The sequence below is a fragment of the Antennarius striatus genome, chromosome 14 (assembly GCF_040054535.1).
Source record: "Antennarius striatus isolate MH-2024 chromosome 14, ASM4005453v1, whole genome shotgun sequence".
Taxonomy (NCBI): domain Eukaryota; kingdom Metazoa; phylum Chordata; class Actinopteri; order Lophiiformes; family Antennariidae; genus Antennarius; species Antennarius striatus.
Genome location: NC_090789.1, coordinates 9,495,292 through 9,511,509, shown reverse-complemented (window position 1 = coordinate 9,511,509; position 16,218 = coordinate 9,495,292). Strand labels below are relative to the sequence as shown.

Here is a 16,218-nt window from a genome sequence, read left to right as displayed (position 1 = left end):
CTTAAGCTATTAACTAATAATAACAAATTAACAACATCGGATACAACAAATCAATACGAGTGTTTCAGGACAGATATTGCAAATGACATATGAAAGAGAAATGTGTGGTCATTTCATTTCCCTCATCTAAAAATGCTCATGGTGTTTAATACAACTCAAACATTAACATACATCATGTCAAATATCTTCAGGCTGTAATATCAGTTTTCTGATGCATGCCGCGATAGCTATGAATATATATCTCCAGTGTAACACAAGTATTACCAGCTATATCACCTGATTAGCTTGCGTTTGGCATTGGGGTGCAGCATCGCAGCCATTTTGGGGTCAATCTCTGTCAGTCGTTTATGTAACTCAGTTCCTGTCAGTTCCTCCAGCGCCAGTCTGCAGTTTGAAGACCCATCCCCTGACTTCTGATCCTCCTGCTGTGAGACACATTTCATGTGAAGTTTTAGATTTGACTGCTTCCTTCAAACAGACTACTTCCAAGTCCTTCAGATATTAATATTGTCTGTTTGGATTAGAATAATGTCAGACAAATAGAAGTAAATGACAGAAAATGCACATAACATTAATCAATGCCTCCACAGTGCCACATAATGTATAAATAGTAATCCCTCGTTACTCGCAGTTAATGCGTTCCAGGACGACTCGTGAAAAATGAAATCCTGTGATATATCCATCTATTTCCTGTTACCGCTGTATCCGCTGTTGCAGGTCAAGGGGAGGTGGAGCCTATCCCAGCTGGCTTAGGGCGTGAGGCTGGGGAAACTCCGCGGTGTATGCCACACAGACACGCAGACAACCACGCACTTTCACATAGCGGCAATCTTTTTATTTAATTATTTACTGTAATTTAAACGTTTATGAACCCTCCCCATATTAATATTAAACCACCTTATATCTCCATGTAATGTAAAATAAATGTAGCTACTCCTTAATGTTAAATAACTCTACTTATTCAAGTTACAGACATCACAGTTACACAGAAAAAATATGTTTGTTGCTGTTTTAACATAAATCCTTTTAATTTGTCAGGTTATGAAACCATGAACTGAATCAAACTATCCAAGAGAATAAAGAAAAATAATGCTAAAACACAAGTTTGGACATTAGGTTTATTCAAAACGTTTTTATCAAATTTAAAATGGGCTTAATTGTGGGAAATGTATTTGCACACTTTTGACCTATTTATTTTTAGACACTCTGACCTTTTGTGCTCTCGCAGGCCACATAAAATGATGTGGCGGGCCACATTTGGCCCCCGGGCCTTGAGTTTGGCACATGTGGCTTAGATAAATGAGGCAATTCAAACTCAAGCTAATCACTGACAGCAAGATGTGTTGGTGCTCATGCACTCACTCACCCCAGTATCCAGCAGGACTTTCCACAGCAGAGACTCGATGTAATAGTTGGTTCCTCCTACAATTATCGGTAGTTTGTTCCTGCTGTGGATATCTTGAATGTTTGAGAATGTTAAGGATGGAAATGATTTGCACACATTTACAGAACATTCATACGTTTAACCTGTTGCAAACTTTTACCATTGTTGCATGAATGCACGATGATCGCAATCATTCTACCCCGTGGACCTGTTTTAATTTTTTACTCACACATTCATGGCATTAAAAAAAAATCCTTCACATTGTTCTAAATCAATTATGACTTGAAAAAGCTGTCCGCTGTATTTTGTTTAATGGCCTACAATTGTTCAGGGTATAAATGATTACTGCTAAAGCCATATACTGTACGTTAAATAGCTTCATATTGCGGTGGGAATCCAAACAAGAGAGAAAATGTAATCTTTTGACTTTTTGATGACAGCATGCTGATAATCAAGTGAAGAGAAGAGGAAGACAGATCAACAACTTCTAGATCCATAATTAGTTTGTTTCTGAACATCTCAATTGAAAAATGTGCTTAAAAAGAAAAACCTTCAGCAAGGAGGATCTGGACCATTAACAGGTATTTGACCCATTAAAGAAAAACTGTTGGACAATACTTGACAGAGAGCAATACCACTTGAGATCAGTAAACGACGGTAACATCATAAAGAGGACTGCAACTGCTGTGTTCAGGTCAGTGTGTTTACTCTTCAGCATTTATAGTAACACAGAGCAGTGTGGTTGACATGGTGATACTTTTATACTCTTATACAGCATAAATGAAATGTGTGTAAGAGGCAAAAACTCCTTGTGATTCTACATTTAGGCTACCAGACCTAAAACATCCCTCAGATTGATCGGTGAGTCAACTGACTGAAATTTAAATAACATTTAAATAACTAAGAATGTTTTTAAAACAGCGATAACTCATTTCAAACATTTCTTCCTTGGTGAAAGCCACACTTAGGACCCTCATAATGAAATTTCAATTAATTCTGTCACAGTTTTTGACTAATACATACAAAATTTTCAATCTGAGGAGGTCAAAATTTTACTGTGCATTTTTCCCAATGTTTTGGAGATCAACTCGGAAACATTAATATTGGACTTGTTGCGAGCTTTCCTAATTGCACAGATGGAGCCTTATTTCCCTTAGGCCTGCTCGCTCCTTTTCTGTTGCATCTTCTCACGTATAGCACCGTTTCCTTCGCTCCCCTCCTCTGCCCATCATCTCTACTCAATAATCAAATAAATCCTAAAACAAGATAAAAGGTCAATCAGCCATCATCTTCTCTCTCTCTCTGTCTCTCACGCATGCACGCATGCACACACACACACACACGACAGAGATGTCTGCTTCAACATTTGCAAGGGAAAAGGAGACGGTGTGATCAGTGGCAAATATAAGCCGAAAAATGGAGAAAATGGGTACAGGAGACTGGAAGCAGTGAAAGAAAAGCAAAGGTTTGAACTGTGAAGGCATGACGGATGGACAGGTGATGGAGCGCCATGACGTACTGTATCTCTGAATTTCTCATACCTGTCAACCATCTCACACCTCCCTCTACATTTAAATCATGCACTTCTACCTCTTCTAATCTCTATTCATCTCTTTCTGTATCTCCCTGTCTTACCTCCTCCCCCGCACTGCAATGAGCCTATTATTGGAGCTACCGCATCCCCATCGCTGCACTGGTGAGCGTGCGTGTGTGTGTGTGTGTAAAGGAGGAGTGTGTGTCTGTCTTTGTGCATGCCTTCCTGATCTATTAATACCTCCTCTAGTTATCGCCTCCCCTCTCTACATCTGTGTGACGGCCGGTGTCGGTGGGAGTTTGTTCCTGCCCAGAGAATGTGTGTGTGTGAAAAACGCATTACAGACCCACACTCCTCTATAAATATAATCTCTAGTGATCTCTCTCTCTTGCTTCTCTCTCCTCATTTTCAGTGCAGCAGCTGCAGTGAGACACACTGAGAAAACCAGGACACACTGATGGAACGGCTCATTTACATAAACACACCTCCAGATCAATTAGTACACATCAAACAGACTAAATTCTTTTTGTTTTTCAGCAGTTAATAATCTAATGGAGGGAAAAGAAAATATTCCCACGCCTTAATGTATTTCCAAGAAAGGATATTAGATCCAAGGCTTTGTTCCTGAAGTCTGTGACTGTGTAGTTGGTAACCAGTGGGTCCACGAAGCTGATCATGTGATGTCTGCACTGCGCGCTCTCCTCAGTAGTCACCTTATTGGTGATGATGTCAAGGCCCTGGTAGACCTGAAGGAGAAGCAGAAAAACCACAGAATAAGAACAGAGCAGGTATAATTAGAATAATTATACGAGCACACGTGAAGGAGCTAAAAATAGAAATCGAATGAGGAATGAGAAGCGTCGCCTGTCGTCCCGGTGAAAACGCTCCGACCATTCCTGTAAATGATGATACACACCCACTCAGTCCATTTTACATCACCAAGCGAGGGGGCTCCCTCTGGGAATGTGACAGCCAGCTGAGATGCAGAGGTCGGGCATGATTTTCATTCTCAGACACACACAACTCGAGAATGGGGAGTTAGAATGTTACATTTCTATCCTTTACACTTAAAGAAAACAAAAGTTTATCCTTGTCCCACAGCCTTGATTATTCTGAAATTCTAAGTCTGATAAGGCTTCTCCTGAAGTTTATATTTCTGCACGTTATGCCTTTTTTAGATAAACTACAGACACATTTTCACCTTCAGATTCCTGTATTGTTTTGATTCTTCAGTGTTTTCGATCCCTCACATCACCTCACAGGTGCCTGTGTCGGTTCTCAGTTGTCCGGGTCACGGTTATCCAGAGCAATTGAAAATCAAAGAATGGATGAATGGGCTCTAAGTTTGAGTCATGATTGTTTTTTTTTACTTTTCAGATACTGGAAATCCACAGAGTACAATCTGTGTGATGTCAGCAGGGATGCAGTGAAGTGGGAAGTCGCTAAAAGACAAGGACAGGGAAGATCGGCAATATGCCTTGATCATTTTTACTTTTAGAGAGTGTTAAACTAAGAAATGTCTCTTTAATAAGAATTAACCAAGAAACTAAAGTGTTTGGTCTTGAAATGAGTTTACCTTCTAACATTCAAAGTGAAAACAGTGAAGAAATATAAAGTATATACGAAGAAAATCTTAGTACTGTCAGGACAAACTGGCTGTGTGATCTGTAGTCTGTCCACGAGAAATAACATTGACTCTACCTGAACTGACTAGAATGAAGCACCTTCCTGTCGTATAACTCTGCTATTTCAAGGAAGCAACATTATTTACTATTAAAAAACACACACACACCCTGAGAAAGCCATAAACTTAACAAATCATCACTCACATTCTCAGCAAACGTGCACATATGGGCTGCTTCTACTTAGCAAATGTTCACCAGAGCCATGATGAGCGAAAAAGTGAGGCGCAGGGAAGGGAAGAACAACTGAGCCGGATAAATAATTCACAGCTTCTCTGCACGACACTGTTGTCAGGATGGATGCAAGGATGGATGGATGGATGGATGGATGGATGGCTAGATGAAGGACAGAGAGAGCAAATGAAGGAGGATGAAGGTTCATGGCCTTTTTTCTTTTGTTTTTTTGGCAAGAAAAAAGGTCTGATGACAGAGAGAAGGATGATTTGCTATATCAGGAGAAAAGAGTACTCCGTACTTGTTACAGAGAACACAATGCTCTCTGACAAAATTGCACACATTATCCAACATTAGTCTTCTTTTATTTTATAAGTGTGCTGACAGTGCACGTAGTAAAGAGTATGACTCTGACAAACACCTAGCGGGTAAAGGTCGAGTGCCGCCAACACCGTCAAATCCACGTTTTTGATGACATCTTAGGTGTGAGACCCACAATCAGGATACTGTAAATGCAACAAGTTGCACTCAGCAGCTAAGAAGAAGCAAAGAAGAAAATCAACTGGAAATAAGATTTCAGAGTGGAGGACATACTGACCTCCATGTAACGAGGAAGGTAAATGTGTTTTTAGAAAGTGCTCCTCAACATGGATCTTGAACGTCACATAAAACGCCAGCAGTTCTTGCTGACATGACTTTTTGAGTGCCGTTATGCCACTATTTAAATAAACCAGAGACATCTGGAGATGACATTTACCCCCTGATACCCCCCCACCCCACCCCTGGGGCAAAAAAACTCCTTGCAGTCCTTAAGTGAGAGTAAAATAGTGAGTTGTTTGGGCTATAAGCCATGAACAAGATGAACAACTGTCAGACTCATTTGAAAATCAACTTTCCAAGAAAAATTCAAAAAATGAAATTTGTAGAAAACCAAAAATACCAATATTAATATAAGTACTGTATATAAAGCTTGGTGAAGATAAAAACGTGTAGTTCACACAATATGCTACAAAAATAGGCTTACAGATGGACAAACACACTGGAGGAAGTTGTTCATTGTGTCACAATTACACGATCTCTCCATGTAAACAGTCTCTCATACATTTCCCACCTCCCATTTTGTTGAAAATGTGTTAAAAAGAAAAAGCCTGGCATGAAATTTTGTTCTTTCTTCAACATAGAAAGACTCAGCCATCTATGTGTGAAGGTTTCAACTCCAGACGCTCTGAGCACCTGCTGAGGAAGCTGTAACTGATGGTTACATTTTGCCAACTAATTGTTTTTGAGACAAAGACTGAATGTGCAAACTAGGCTTGCTTCGATGTGCTTTAGCTTCACGATGTTTGCTTCATACTGGACCACCTTGATGTAACCGACAGTGACACAAGGACGCCAAGGCCACGTCACTTTCCGAGCAGCACACAGGAGCTCCACTTAATATTAAACAGCTTGTTCTGTACATTTACTGTTAAATTGACAACCTCGTCGCTAAACTTTTCCTCGGCTCTGCTAGCATTCGCCTTCTGCTGGCGCTCCGTGTCCACCGCACACAAAGAAACGACTCCTCAGCTTCACAGAGGCGATATAAAAAAAATGTGCCTCTGATAAACAATGAGTAAAAAACAAAGTAGGGCCACGCTGACCTGTATCAGTGGAAAAACAAAGTGGAAATTAAATTTATAGCACTATGTTGGAAAAAAAAAAAAGTTAATATTGCTTCTTGAGCTGTTTCTATGAAGTTATTTATATCCTCCTCCTCACAATTCCTCTCAATTGTTCATTTCTACCTGCCACTGAGGCAAGATAAGTGAGCGTTATGTAACCACTCTTCAGTGTAAATTTATGTATTCTAAACTTCAATGATTTTAATTTCTTCTTAACAAGTAAACCCAAGATTGAAAGCAGGCAGGAGACGACCGGAGTGAAAGGCAGAAAATGAAAAGAGTCATTTGAGTGGAAGATAGGAGAGGAAAAATACTTGGGGGGGGGGCTGCAAATGACAAAGAAATAAAGACTTCTGAGCCAGGGAGGTGGAAATGAGCTGCAAATTACAGCAATGTTCAAGCTTAGAGTTATAAAAGAGGAAAAGATGAAAATCAACATGGTTAAATTATGTTTACACGCATCTTCTGGAGGAAACTGCAAGACGTGAAAATAAAAGTAGAACACTGAACGGCGATAAAGCAAATGAATTTCAAAAAGGCAAACGTACTCTCTCTCGTCACAGATGGGGAAGGTTTAAAATAAACTTATTCCAAAACAAAATAATGACAATAAGTAACAGAATTGACAGGTAAGTGCTGAGCAGGTTGTTTTTCTTCTGTGTTGACTCATGCAGGAGGACGGGAGAACTATTAATGATCAGCACAAAATAAGATGAAAAACATTTACAAGAGGAGGCCAGATATTAAAACCATCTCTTACTCACTATGATAAATCTTTAAAAAAAAAAATTAGAAATGGTTTTAGTGTGTTGTGTAATTTTGTTACTAATGGAAAAATAAAATCCAGGAAGCATCAGGGAGTTTTCTCTGGGAAGTTGCTGAAGAAGAGGAGTTCATCACCCTCAGTTTTCCCTCATTGCTTGCATCATAATTCACCCTGATATACTTCAATGGAAACCCAGCTAATGTGGGTTCAGCTGCCAGCTGATTCCTGGTTTCAAAGGGATGAGAGAGAGAGAGAGAGAGAGAGAGAGAGAGAGAGAGAGAGAGAGAGAGAGAGAGAGAGAGAGAGAGAGAGAGAGAGAGAGAGAGAGAGAGAAGGGGAGAGACAGACAATGAGCTCACTGTTTGAGCTCTGTAAAGACTACATGCAGGCTGCCTGGCCAACCTTACGCCCTGCACGAGACAGCTGTTCCTCTGCAACATAAATAAGGGGGGATCCTGGCCAAATGAAAACAGAGGGCAAGAGAGGGGTGAGAAAAGAGAAAGACAGGGAGAGAACAAACACTCATTGAGCACTAAAATAAAATTTGAAGACAGCCAAGGAAAAAATAAAGGGCTATGAAGCACACCATTCACGCTAGCAACGTTACAGCTTTTCAGATCTGACATTTTATTAAAGCTGGGTTAAGTAATGTTGATAAAACCAAAACAATCTCACTTCCCCATTCAAAGATTTTTTGAAAAGACACTCCCAAAAACACATGAACTCACAGCCAAACTAACGCTGGAGAACAAATATGAGAAAGGCCGAGGTGGATTTATGTCACAGTTGTACCTCGGTAGCATTACATCCTTCATGTAATCACCTTTTCAAGGTTTCCCAAATTTACACGACGATATGTTTTCATAGTCCAGCCATGTTTTCTCACTTCCTCCAACTTAATGACACTTAATGAACTTGTGAAGCAACAGAGGCAGCAATAACGAAATCTTAATGACAAAAATACAGGAGACAAACACGGCTATCGCTGTCGTGCTATTATTGGAATATTTTGGCTGCTCTTCAGCCGATGTTCTTGGGAAAGCGGTTCACTACTAGCTTCAGCAATACAGCTGCTTGGCCTTGTGGAAGACTTCAGTCCTGTGAAATGAGCGAATGGATTTCCTGGTGTGGTTTCCACTATACACACACACATACACAGAGCGAGGGAGAGACAGACAGACACAGATAGTTGGATGGATGGATGGATGGATGGATGTAAATTATCCCCTGACCTAACCTATAGATCCAGACGTACACACATCCAACAATCACACTGTACACTGGTTTATTTTTATCCTCTTGCCTAAATCCTTTCCTCAGATACACTTCTGACAAAATACCAATCCACCCATCTTGTCTTTCTACCCCCTCTCTCCTTCCCCCTCAAGGCACCATCCTTCAACGGTTTATCCTTCCATCTTCCTCTCCTCTCTTTGTTTCTCTGTGGGGAATGGCCCAGTAATGCCAGACTAATAAATCATTTATGACGTTGCCCCCCCCCACCCCTCTTCTTCCTTCTCTCCCCCCCATCCTTCATCCTCTCCTCCCTCGCAGCTTTTACTACAGCAGTGACCGCATCGCCACACCCACAGACAACAATTTCTGAGACACACACACACACACACACAAACAAAATTAAGATGTAAGCTCTGTTTTGTTTTTTTTGGTTGGGTTTTTTTTTGGGGGGGGGGGGGGACTCCTACACAGGATTAAATAACTTAAAAAGAAGCATCCCGGCTTAGATGTGGGAGGAAGCATCGTCTCGGTTTCAATAAAAACACGTACGTCAAACCCCAGACGGGTCATCGCCACCACAGACAGATTCAGAGACGGAAGGAGGAGGAGAGAGGCAGAGAGACGTACCAGGAGAGAACAGAGAGAGAGAGCAGGATGGGGAGGGATGTCTGCGAGCGAATTAGGAGAATGTAACACATTCTACTGTTTTAGCGTGTGGGATGTGTTTCATGCGTAGATAAACAGTTGGTATTGCATATGTGCATAACAACCCCTGGCTAATAAGGGGCAGAATCTTTAAAGTGTCCTTCACAGCACTCAAATGAGGAGGTCACATGACCAACATGTCTCCAAATTATAACTTCAAATGAAAATGATCCCTGGGAAAGACCTCCTTCAATTCCCTTTTATGGGCCTATACATGCTGATGCAGGACAGCTTTCCTGCAATTCAGGCCCATTTATTCCATTGAACAGAAAATCAGCAACCCTGACAAATTGTCTTTCTTTGTCCCAAATTTCGCTGCTTATTTTGTCTCTGATGGAATTCGGTGGCTTTTTCTTTCAAATGCACATAAAGCAAAGGGTCAGCGGCCACCAATGCCCCCAGCCGCCCCACAAACTGATGCACTGGTGCATACATGACCTGTTAAACTTCCCCTTAAGACCTCTTCTGGCCCTTCGGTGTGACCACCCCACAAACACCCCTTCACACAAATGCACCCCCCTTTATTGTAATTTTTACACCCTCCTATGAATCAATATAATTTGTGGTCACAACATGTTACTTGCTAACGTGCTGAAAAGTTGACTCGGAGAGCGTGAGAAATATGGTCAATGCACAAAAATCAGAACATGTGTTTAGTGTCGAGTTAAAATCGATTTGCTCATAATCTGAACAGACTCCACATCAATAATGATCAATTTATATTCATTTGGTGGAAGAAACTTTAAATGAAGTGAAAGTAGGGAGTGAATGCGCTTCAGCCCATCTTTCATTTAACATTACTCAGCAGCTCAAAGCATAAAAACGAAATGAATCCTGCGACCATGGGGCTCCAGGATGAACAAGGTACTGTATTTCAAAAAGAACATCAATTCAATAAAATTTACGTGTCACAAACGTCAATCGATGTTTCGTCTGATCCTTATACCAAACAAGGATAGCAGTAACAGCGTTGTATTCTATTAACAACTGGCTGTTTTTCATCATTGCGATCAACAGAAAGACTGTCTTATTCTCCATGTCACAAACTCATAAGTACAGTATGTATAAGTTAGTGAATCCCTGACACAGCCCAGCGGCTGTCAGCACCGTTAAAGTGAGGAATGAGACGGTATATTTCCTTCACTGATGTGAACTGCAGCAGAGCATAAACAAGGCAATGATGATCACAGGTCTGAGGAAAGCGTTTCATTCCAAGCACTCCTCACATGAATCACCAATGAAGTGCACCAACTCTGCCAGCTTCCTGTATCCACCCATGTCCAATAAGTCTTTTTGGCAATTATATTTTGCCAGGCTTTGCAGGCAGTGTCTGGATAAATCCTCACCTCCTTTGCAGTGACAGCTGATTAACAAATGTCTACCCATTGCAGATCATCAATAGCTTGATGCCGGCTACACCATGGAACAACAATATCCTCAGCTGAGGTGATAAATTCACACTCAGCACTTTGTCAAGAAGTATGACCTGCGTAACATAATGGAGATGCAGATTGAGAGGGGCAGGAAGTCACTTGGTTGGGCATGTGTTTGATAAACTGATCACTATTGCAGGATTTTTTTTACAGAAAATCTGAGTGAAGGTATTAAAGAGAAGGATGCAGCACTTTTGAAACTATGTGGGCGAAAAGGAGTCCTCTCAGGCTCCCTGAGGAGGGGATTATCAGGAAACTATCATCCTGGTTTTGCTTTCAGTACCATTTTAATCACCAGAGAAACTTCTGCCAACTTGGTTTAAGGCCATCTGATGGCCAACATGTCACATTTTTTATATTTATTGAGTTTTTATACAATTTTTCCAGCAAAAAAAATAAAACAAAAATTAAAAGAACCGTATATATTTTGTGATGGAACAGTGTATGAATTTAAAGCTAAATTAATATTCCAATAAAAGGGTACCATTTTTAACTATTCACATTTTTGACTGATACTGTACTTCATATTGCTGGATTATATTTTCTCTCATTTTTATTGGATCCCAACTGTGAACGCGAAAGCTTTTTTCTTGTCACGCATTACTTTAATGTCACCTGCACATTAGCAAAAGACTGACTGACTGCAAAAGTGTTAAACAATTATTCAAAAACAGGAAGTGTGTCACAGAAGAAAAGAACAGATAAGTCTTAAACTTGGTGTGAAATAAAAATTACCAGCTAATTTAAGACTTTTCACCAAAGTCACCCAGTGACACAATTTCCCAAGATGCAGTGGTGGATACAGAGAAGGCTTGAAAACCTGAGCTCACACACACATTTTCCCATAATTGCATCTTCTTGGGAGTGACACCTCTACAGAAGGATCCCACAAGGCTTCGTTTAGGGAAACACGGTTTTACACTATTTGGCAGTACAGCCAAGTACTTGTGTGCGTGCCATAGATAGCATGTCCATTTAATGGGTGTATAATATCTCCCTGCAAGTCCAATGAACTGTGGGTTCAGGGCATGGGCCACAGGCAGGAGGGGGCTGACAGTAACACAATAGGAGAGTTTGGGAGTGTGGGAACCAATTCTGCCCGGAACAATAGACACTTCCCAGTGGCCACAGTGCACCCATTCTCTCTCAACTGCTGGGCCAGCGTAGCACGACGCTGAATGTGCACCAGCTCAGCACAATGCTACTTTCTCCCAAACAAGACCAGACTGTTTCCTATCCCAAAGACAACACAGGCCAGCTCTAGCCTACACACAGCTTCATTCTCACTTGAGTAGTTTCTCGCTAGCTCTGTCTGCAAATATGTCTCTTTCCCTCTCTGTGGCACAAAACTAGAAGATAGCAACAAAGTCAGGGATTGTGGCGATAGGCTGAGGCTGCTGTGCTATAACTAGGCCACTGTTTCTCTCCACCAAGGCTGCCGGTTGCTGAGATATTCTAGGCTGAAATGTTATTAACGTAACCCAGTTTACCCAGTACCTGATGGCTACTGAAAGAGGCACCCCCGCAGGGAAACAGGCTCTCAAGGACAACGAGGTGGGAAGGATAAGGGAAGAGAGGCGGTGCTGAAACAGGAAAAAAGGTGAAGAAGAAAGGAACGTGATTCCATAAGAGGAATCACTGTTGGACACCAGTAGATTTGGTTCAAGGGGAGTGAGCGTTTCCCTGTGTAGTGTGTATCCATGGCAACAGAGCCTGAGAACAAATGAAGGCGGACTGAAAGAGAACCTGTTAGGTTTTTCAAAGCTGCAGCATCAACAAACACAGATAATTATTCTTATGCAATTTACAGCTAATCATGAAATCAAATTACTTTTACCTTTCAAATATGATTTTTTTTTTAATACAACTTCATGAGCAATAAAAGGCACAGCAATTAATTTTTTTTCAGGATATAGTGACTCATGAAAGATCTCCATTCATTTCCACCTCACTTTAATGCTGTTTTGTTATAAAAATAAATTATGTTCCTGCACAAATTTTACAATCTAACCTTTTGTACATCCATCTGGTTGTAAAATCCTTCCATATAGCAATATATTTAATGATTTCCACTATGGTTATCCTCAAGATGAAATACCATCTATTTTATTCTCAAATCACAATCCATCAAGTTTTTGTGTTGTAACTCTAAAATTGTTTCATATTTTGTCATAAAATTTCAAACACAGATGAATCATAACAACATATTAATGTGTGATATTTACATACATTTTTATTTTTGCTATTTTAATTATTCTCTATGTTTAAATTTGAATTTAGGCTCAACTCAAAAACTTACTATACTGATATTCCATGTATTAGAGAAGTGTCTTCTGATGTATTCAGAATCTGAAGTATTACTGTTTTTAATTTTGGTCATGTAACCTTTGCTCTGACTTTCAATTCAAAGGAGTTGTAATTAACAAGAACAACTTAAAAAGGAACTTAATTTTACATTAATGAAGTGAAAAGCCTCTATGTTATGTATCCCATTTCATACTACAGTAATCCATTGCTTATTTGTGCTTCAAGGTGCTTCACTTCATCACGGATATTTAGTAGGTAGTCACATGATACCGTGCTGTCAGCATGCTATTGGCTGACAGCATCCCTGTGCGCACTGTGTTCCGAGACTCATGGAACACAGCCCACTTCCGTGTATTAAAGAAACACTTAAAACAAAAGTGTTTTAAACAGTCGACTGTATAAGAGTGTGGGAAAAGGGAATATAAATAGTGTGGGAAAAGGGAATATAAATATAAGGTGGTTTAATATCAGTATGGGGAGGGTTCATTAACGTTAAAATTACCGTAACTAATCAATAAATAGCTCGTCGCTATACTGCGAAATTTGGTTTTCACTGGTGGTCCTGAAATGCATTAACAATGGGTAACGAGGGATTACGTTATTGTCATAATATTTCCAGCACTATACGGTACTTAGATAGTGACATCACACCAAAACTGAAATTGTACAAACTTGAAAAAAGCTTGTCATTACAAATTTATTCGGTGGTGCACCGGCATCGCACGGCGTCACTCTGAGGTTGTATTAGATCAGTCCCTCTGTAAATCAGTGACAAGTCTGATTATTACAAGCAAGAGTATTTTTTCCACAAACTTGATCTTAACTACTGTGGCAGGATGCTTTTTGGGTTTGTTTTCAACAAACAGCTCATTTTGAATTGCCTTATACATGTCACCATACAGGGCTTGTTCACTACCAGTGTTCTGGAGAATGGTCAAGCTGCAGAAAAAACATACATGTGTAAACATAAACCAACATGCTGTTGTCATCAGGTAGATCTAGGTGATGGCTCGAAAACTTTAACACAAAAATGTACAAACTGTGATTCCTTGCATGCATTGATTTCTAAATATCCTGTAAAAAAAGACACCAGATTCTTTTTAAATAGCTGCAGATAGTCAGTTATATCTGTATAGCACAATACATTATGATCAGCAGTAAAAATTATCACAAAGAACCAAACATGCTCTTCATGCCAAAGAAAGATCAATAATCTTACTTCAGTAAGATTTGGAAAACATAATCCATAATAACTTTAAACAAATAGATACAAGGAAAATGTAAACTAAAAATCTGCCTCTGCCTCTCCATTACATTCCCCAATTATGGAGCACAAATGAAAAGGCTGAATTTTAACTTCAGAAACTACATGATGCTTTATATTAACTAAGCTATTCATTCTTCATTTTTGTTGACTGGTGGATTTTCTAAACATGTTATCAGTAATAGTAGCTACAGAAGGTTTTCTGATGAAATACAAAATAAATTTATACGGAAACTGATGGAGTTTGTCTCACACACATTGTGAGAGGTAAATTCAGTTGTTTGGGTTTCTTTTGGGTTTGTGGCAATGCCGTCTTCCATCCTGCCACCATCCTACAAGGTGACACCGAGAGGTTGGCAAGTCCATGAGGAGGAGGATTACTGCTTTAATTAATGCTGATAGGAGATACAACAATCACTGGCCAATTAAAATGAATAATTTGCGCAATGGGTTTTGTGATTCCCGGTTCGAGTCCCGCTGTGTGCGGAGTTTGTATGTTCTTCCCGTGTCTGCGTGGGTTCTCTCCGGCTTCCCCCACCTCCAAAAACAAGTACTTCAGGCGAACTGGCCGGCTTCAGATTGCCCATGGGTGTTTGTGTGTGTTTGTCTATATGTGGCTCAGTGGTGCACTGGTTTGTTTGTTTGTTTTGTTCCAGCTGCTGCTGCCGGAGGACTGGTGCTGATGCGGGTCAGACACTACATGTGTGTGTGATCCCGAACCGACCTTTATATCGGGTAAATGTCAGATCAGATTATTATTTTGTTATTTCCACACTCTGGCCCTAAATAATGGCCTGTCTCGATGACAGCCTGCTAGCTTGCTGCTTTAGACGTTTTCTTACGGATGTCATTATCAAGGACTCCCTGCATTAAACTCTTTCCTACCTGCATAGAGTCGGCGCTTATGATTTCTCCCTGATGCCGTTTTCCTATCTCAATCGCCAGCTTAGACTTTCCGGTTCCCGTAGCTCCCAAAATCACCACCAAAGACGGAACCGTCGCTTTCCTTAAGCTAAACTGCATGGCCCGAGCGGAAGCCGCCATGATGCCGCTTCCCTTGAGCCCAGCTGACGTTCGCGCATGCGCAGTAGGCTGAGCGAGGAGAGGTGGGCTCAGTTGCCAGGCAACGAACTGCCGTTACCCGGACGGCAAAATTGATGATAGGGTCATTCTGCAGGTCTTTCGTGTTCTGATGCCAAATAAATTAAATAACTTCAATATTTTTAAACGGTAAGTCAAATTCATTGGACACCAGTTTCAGGGATTTAAAAAAAAAAAATCAATCAACAAACCATAATGGTCTTTGTAGCTGTAATTGTGAACATATCAGGCTGTTGATGGTATTTACAATGTTGAAAACCCCTACAGGTACGGTAGTTAGTGAAGTTTCTATGGAAACTGACTGCATCAGTGAGCAGAGATTCCTGTTGCCAGGGATACCACTCAGCACGACAGGTGAATGGTGAATGGGGAGATGGGTACTCACTCATACAGGTGGTCATGATGGAAAACAAATGTGTGTAATGCAAAAACCTAAGATGATGCAGATAAGAATTCATTGAAGTTAAGGGTACACTGCAGTCTGGAACAGGTATTTGGTACGATATGTTACACATTTACATCAAACCTATTAAATAATTCTTTGCATATGAGGTTTACTGGTAAAGTCGAAAAATTTACCATTAATTTGCAGTGACTGAATAAAGTGTATTTAGCCCAATACAAAAAGATTCAAAGTAATTCTCCAAAAAAGTAACAACCAAATCCTGCTTTTCTACTTTAGCCTCTAAAATATTAATAATTAATAACAAGATGCTGCTACTATAGCAGCTTGTTCTGCTATAGTCTGTGACGATGATACTATCCAGACACCAGCTTCTTAGCAGTGCTCCTTGGAACATTATCTCATTTACTATTAGTAAATGAGTCTAAATCTGGAATATTACCGAGGTTTTCTGCTGTAACATTTTCATTCAAGTCTGACCGATTTCTATGGGATATTAGTATTGTTGCTGTATATCTACTCTAAAATGTTCCAGGCATTCTTCTGGATCTGATCCTTGGTGAAT

General features: G+C 40.3%; 1 protein-coding gene across 1 annotated transcript in view; it reads right to left on the bottom strand.

Annotated features, from left to right (window-relative positions):
- Positions 1–15,193, bottom strand: part of trit1 (tRNA isopentenyltransferase 1) — a 31,778-nt gene extending 16,585 nt beyond the window's left edge. Inside the window, exons 1-4 of the mRNA XM_068333849.1 lie at positions 15,035–15,193; positions 3,524–3,664; positions 1,367–1,465; positions 277–425 (exon numbers count right to left, since the gene is read on the bottom strand). Of these exons, the coding sequence (XP_068189950.1) occupies positions 277–425; positions 1,367–1,465; positions 3,524–3,664; positions 15,035–15,193 (548 nt within the window). The remainder of the gene's footprint in view (positions 1–276; positions 426–1,366; positions 1,466–3,523; positions 3,665–15,034) is intronic.
- Between the last annotated feature and the right edge of the window lie 1,025 nt (positions 15,194–16,218).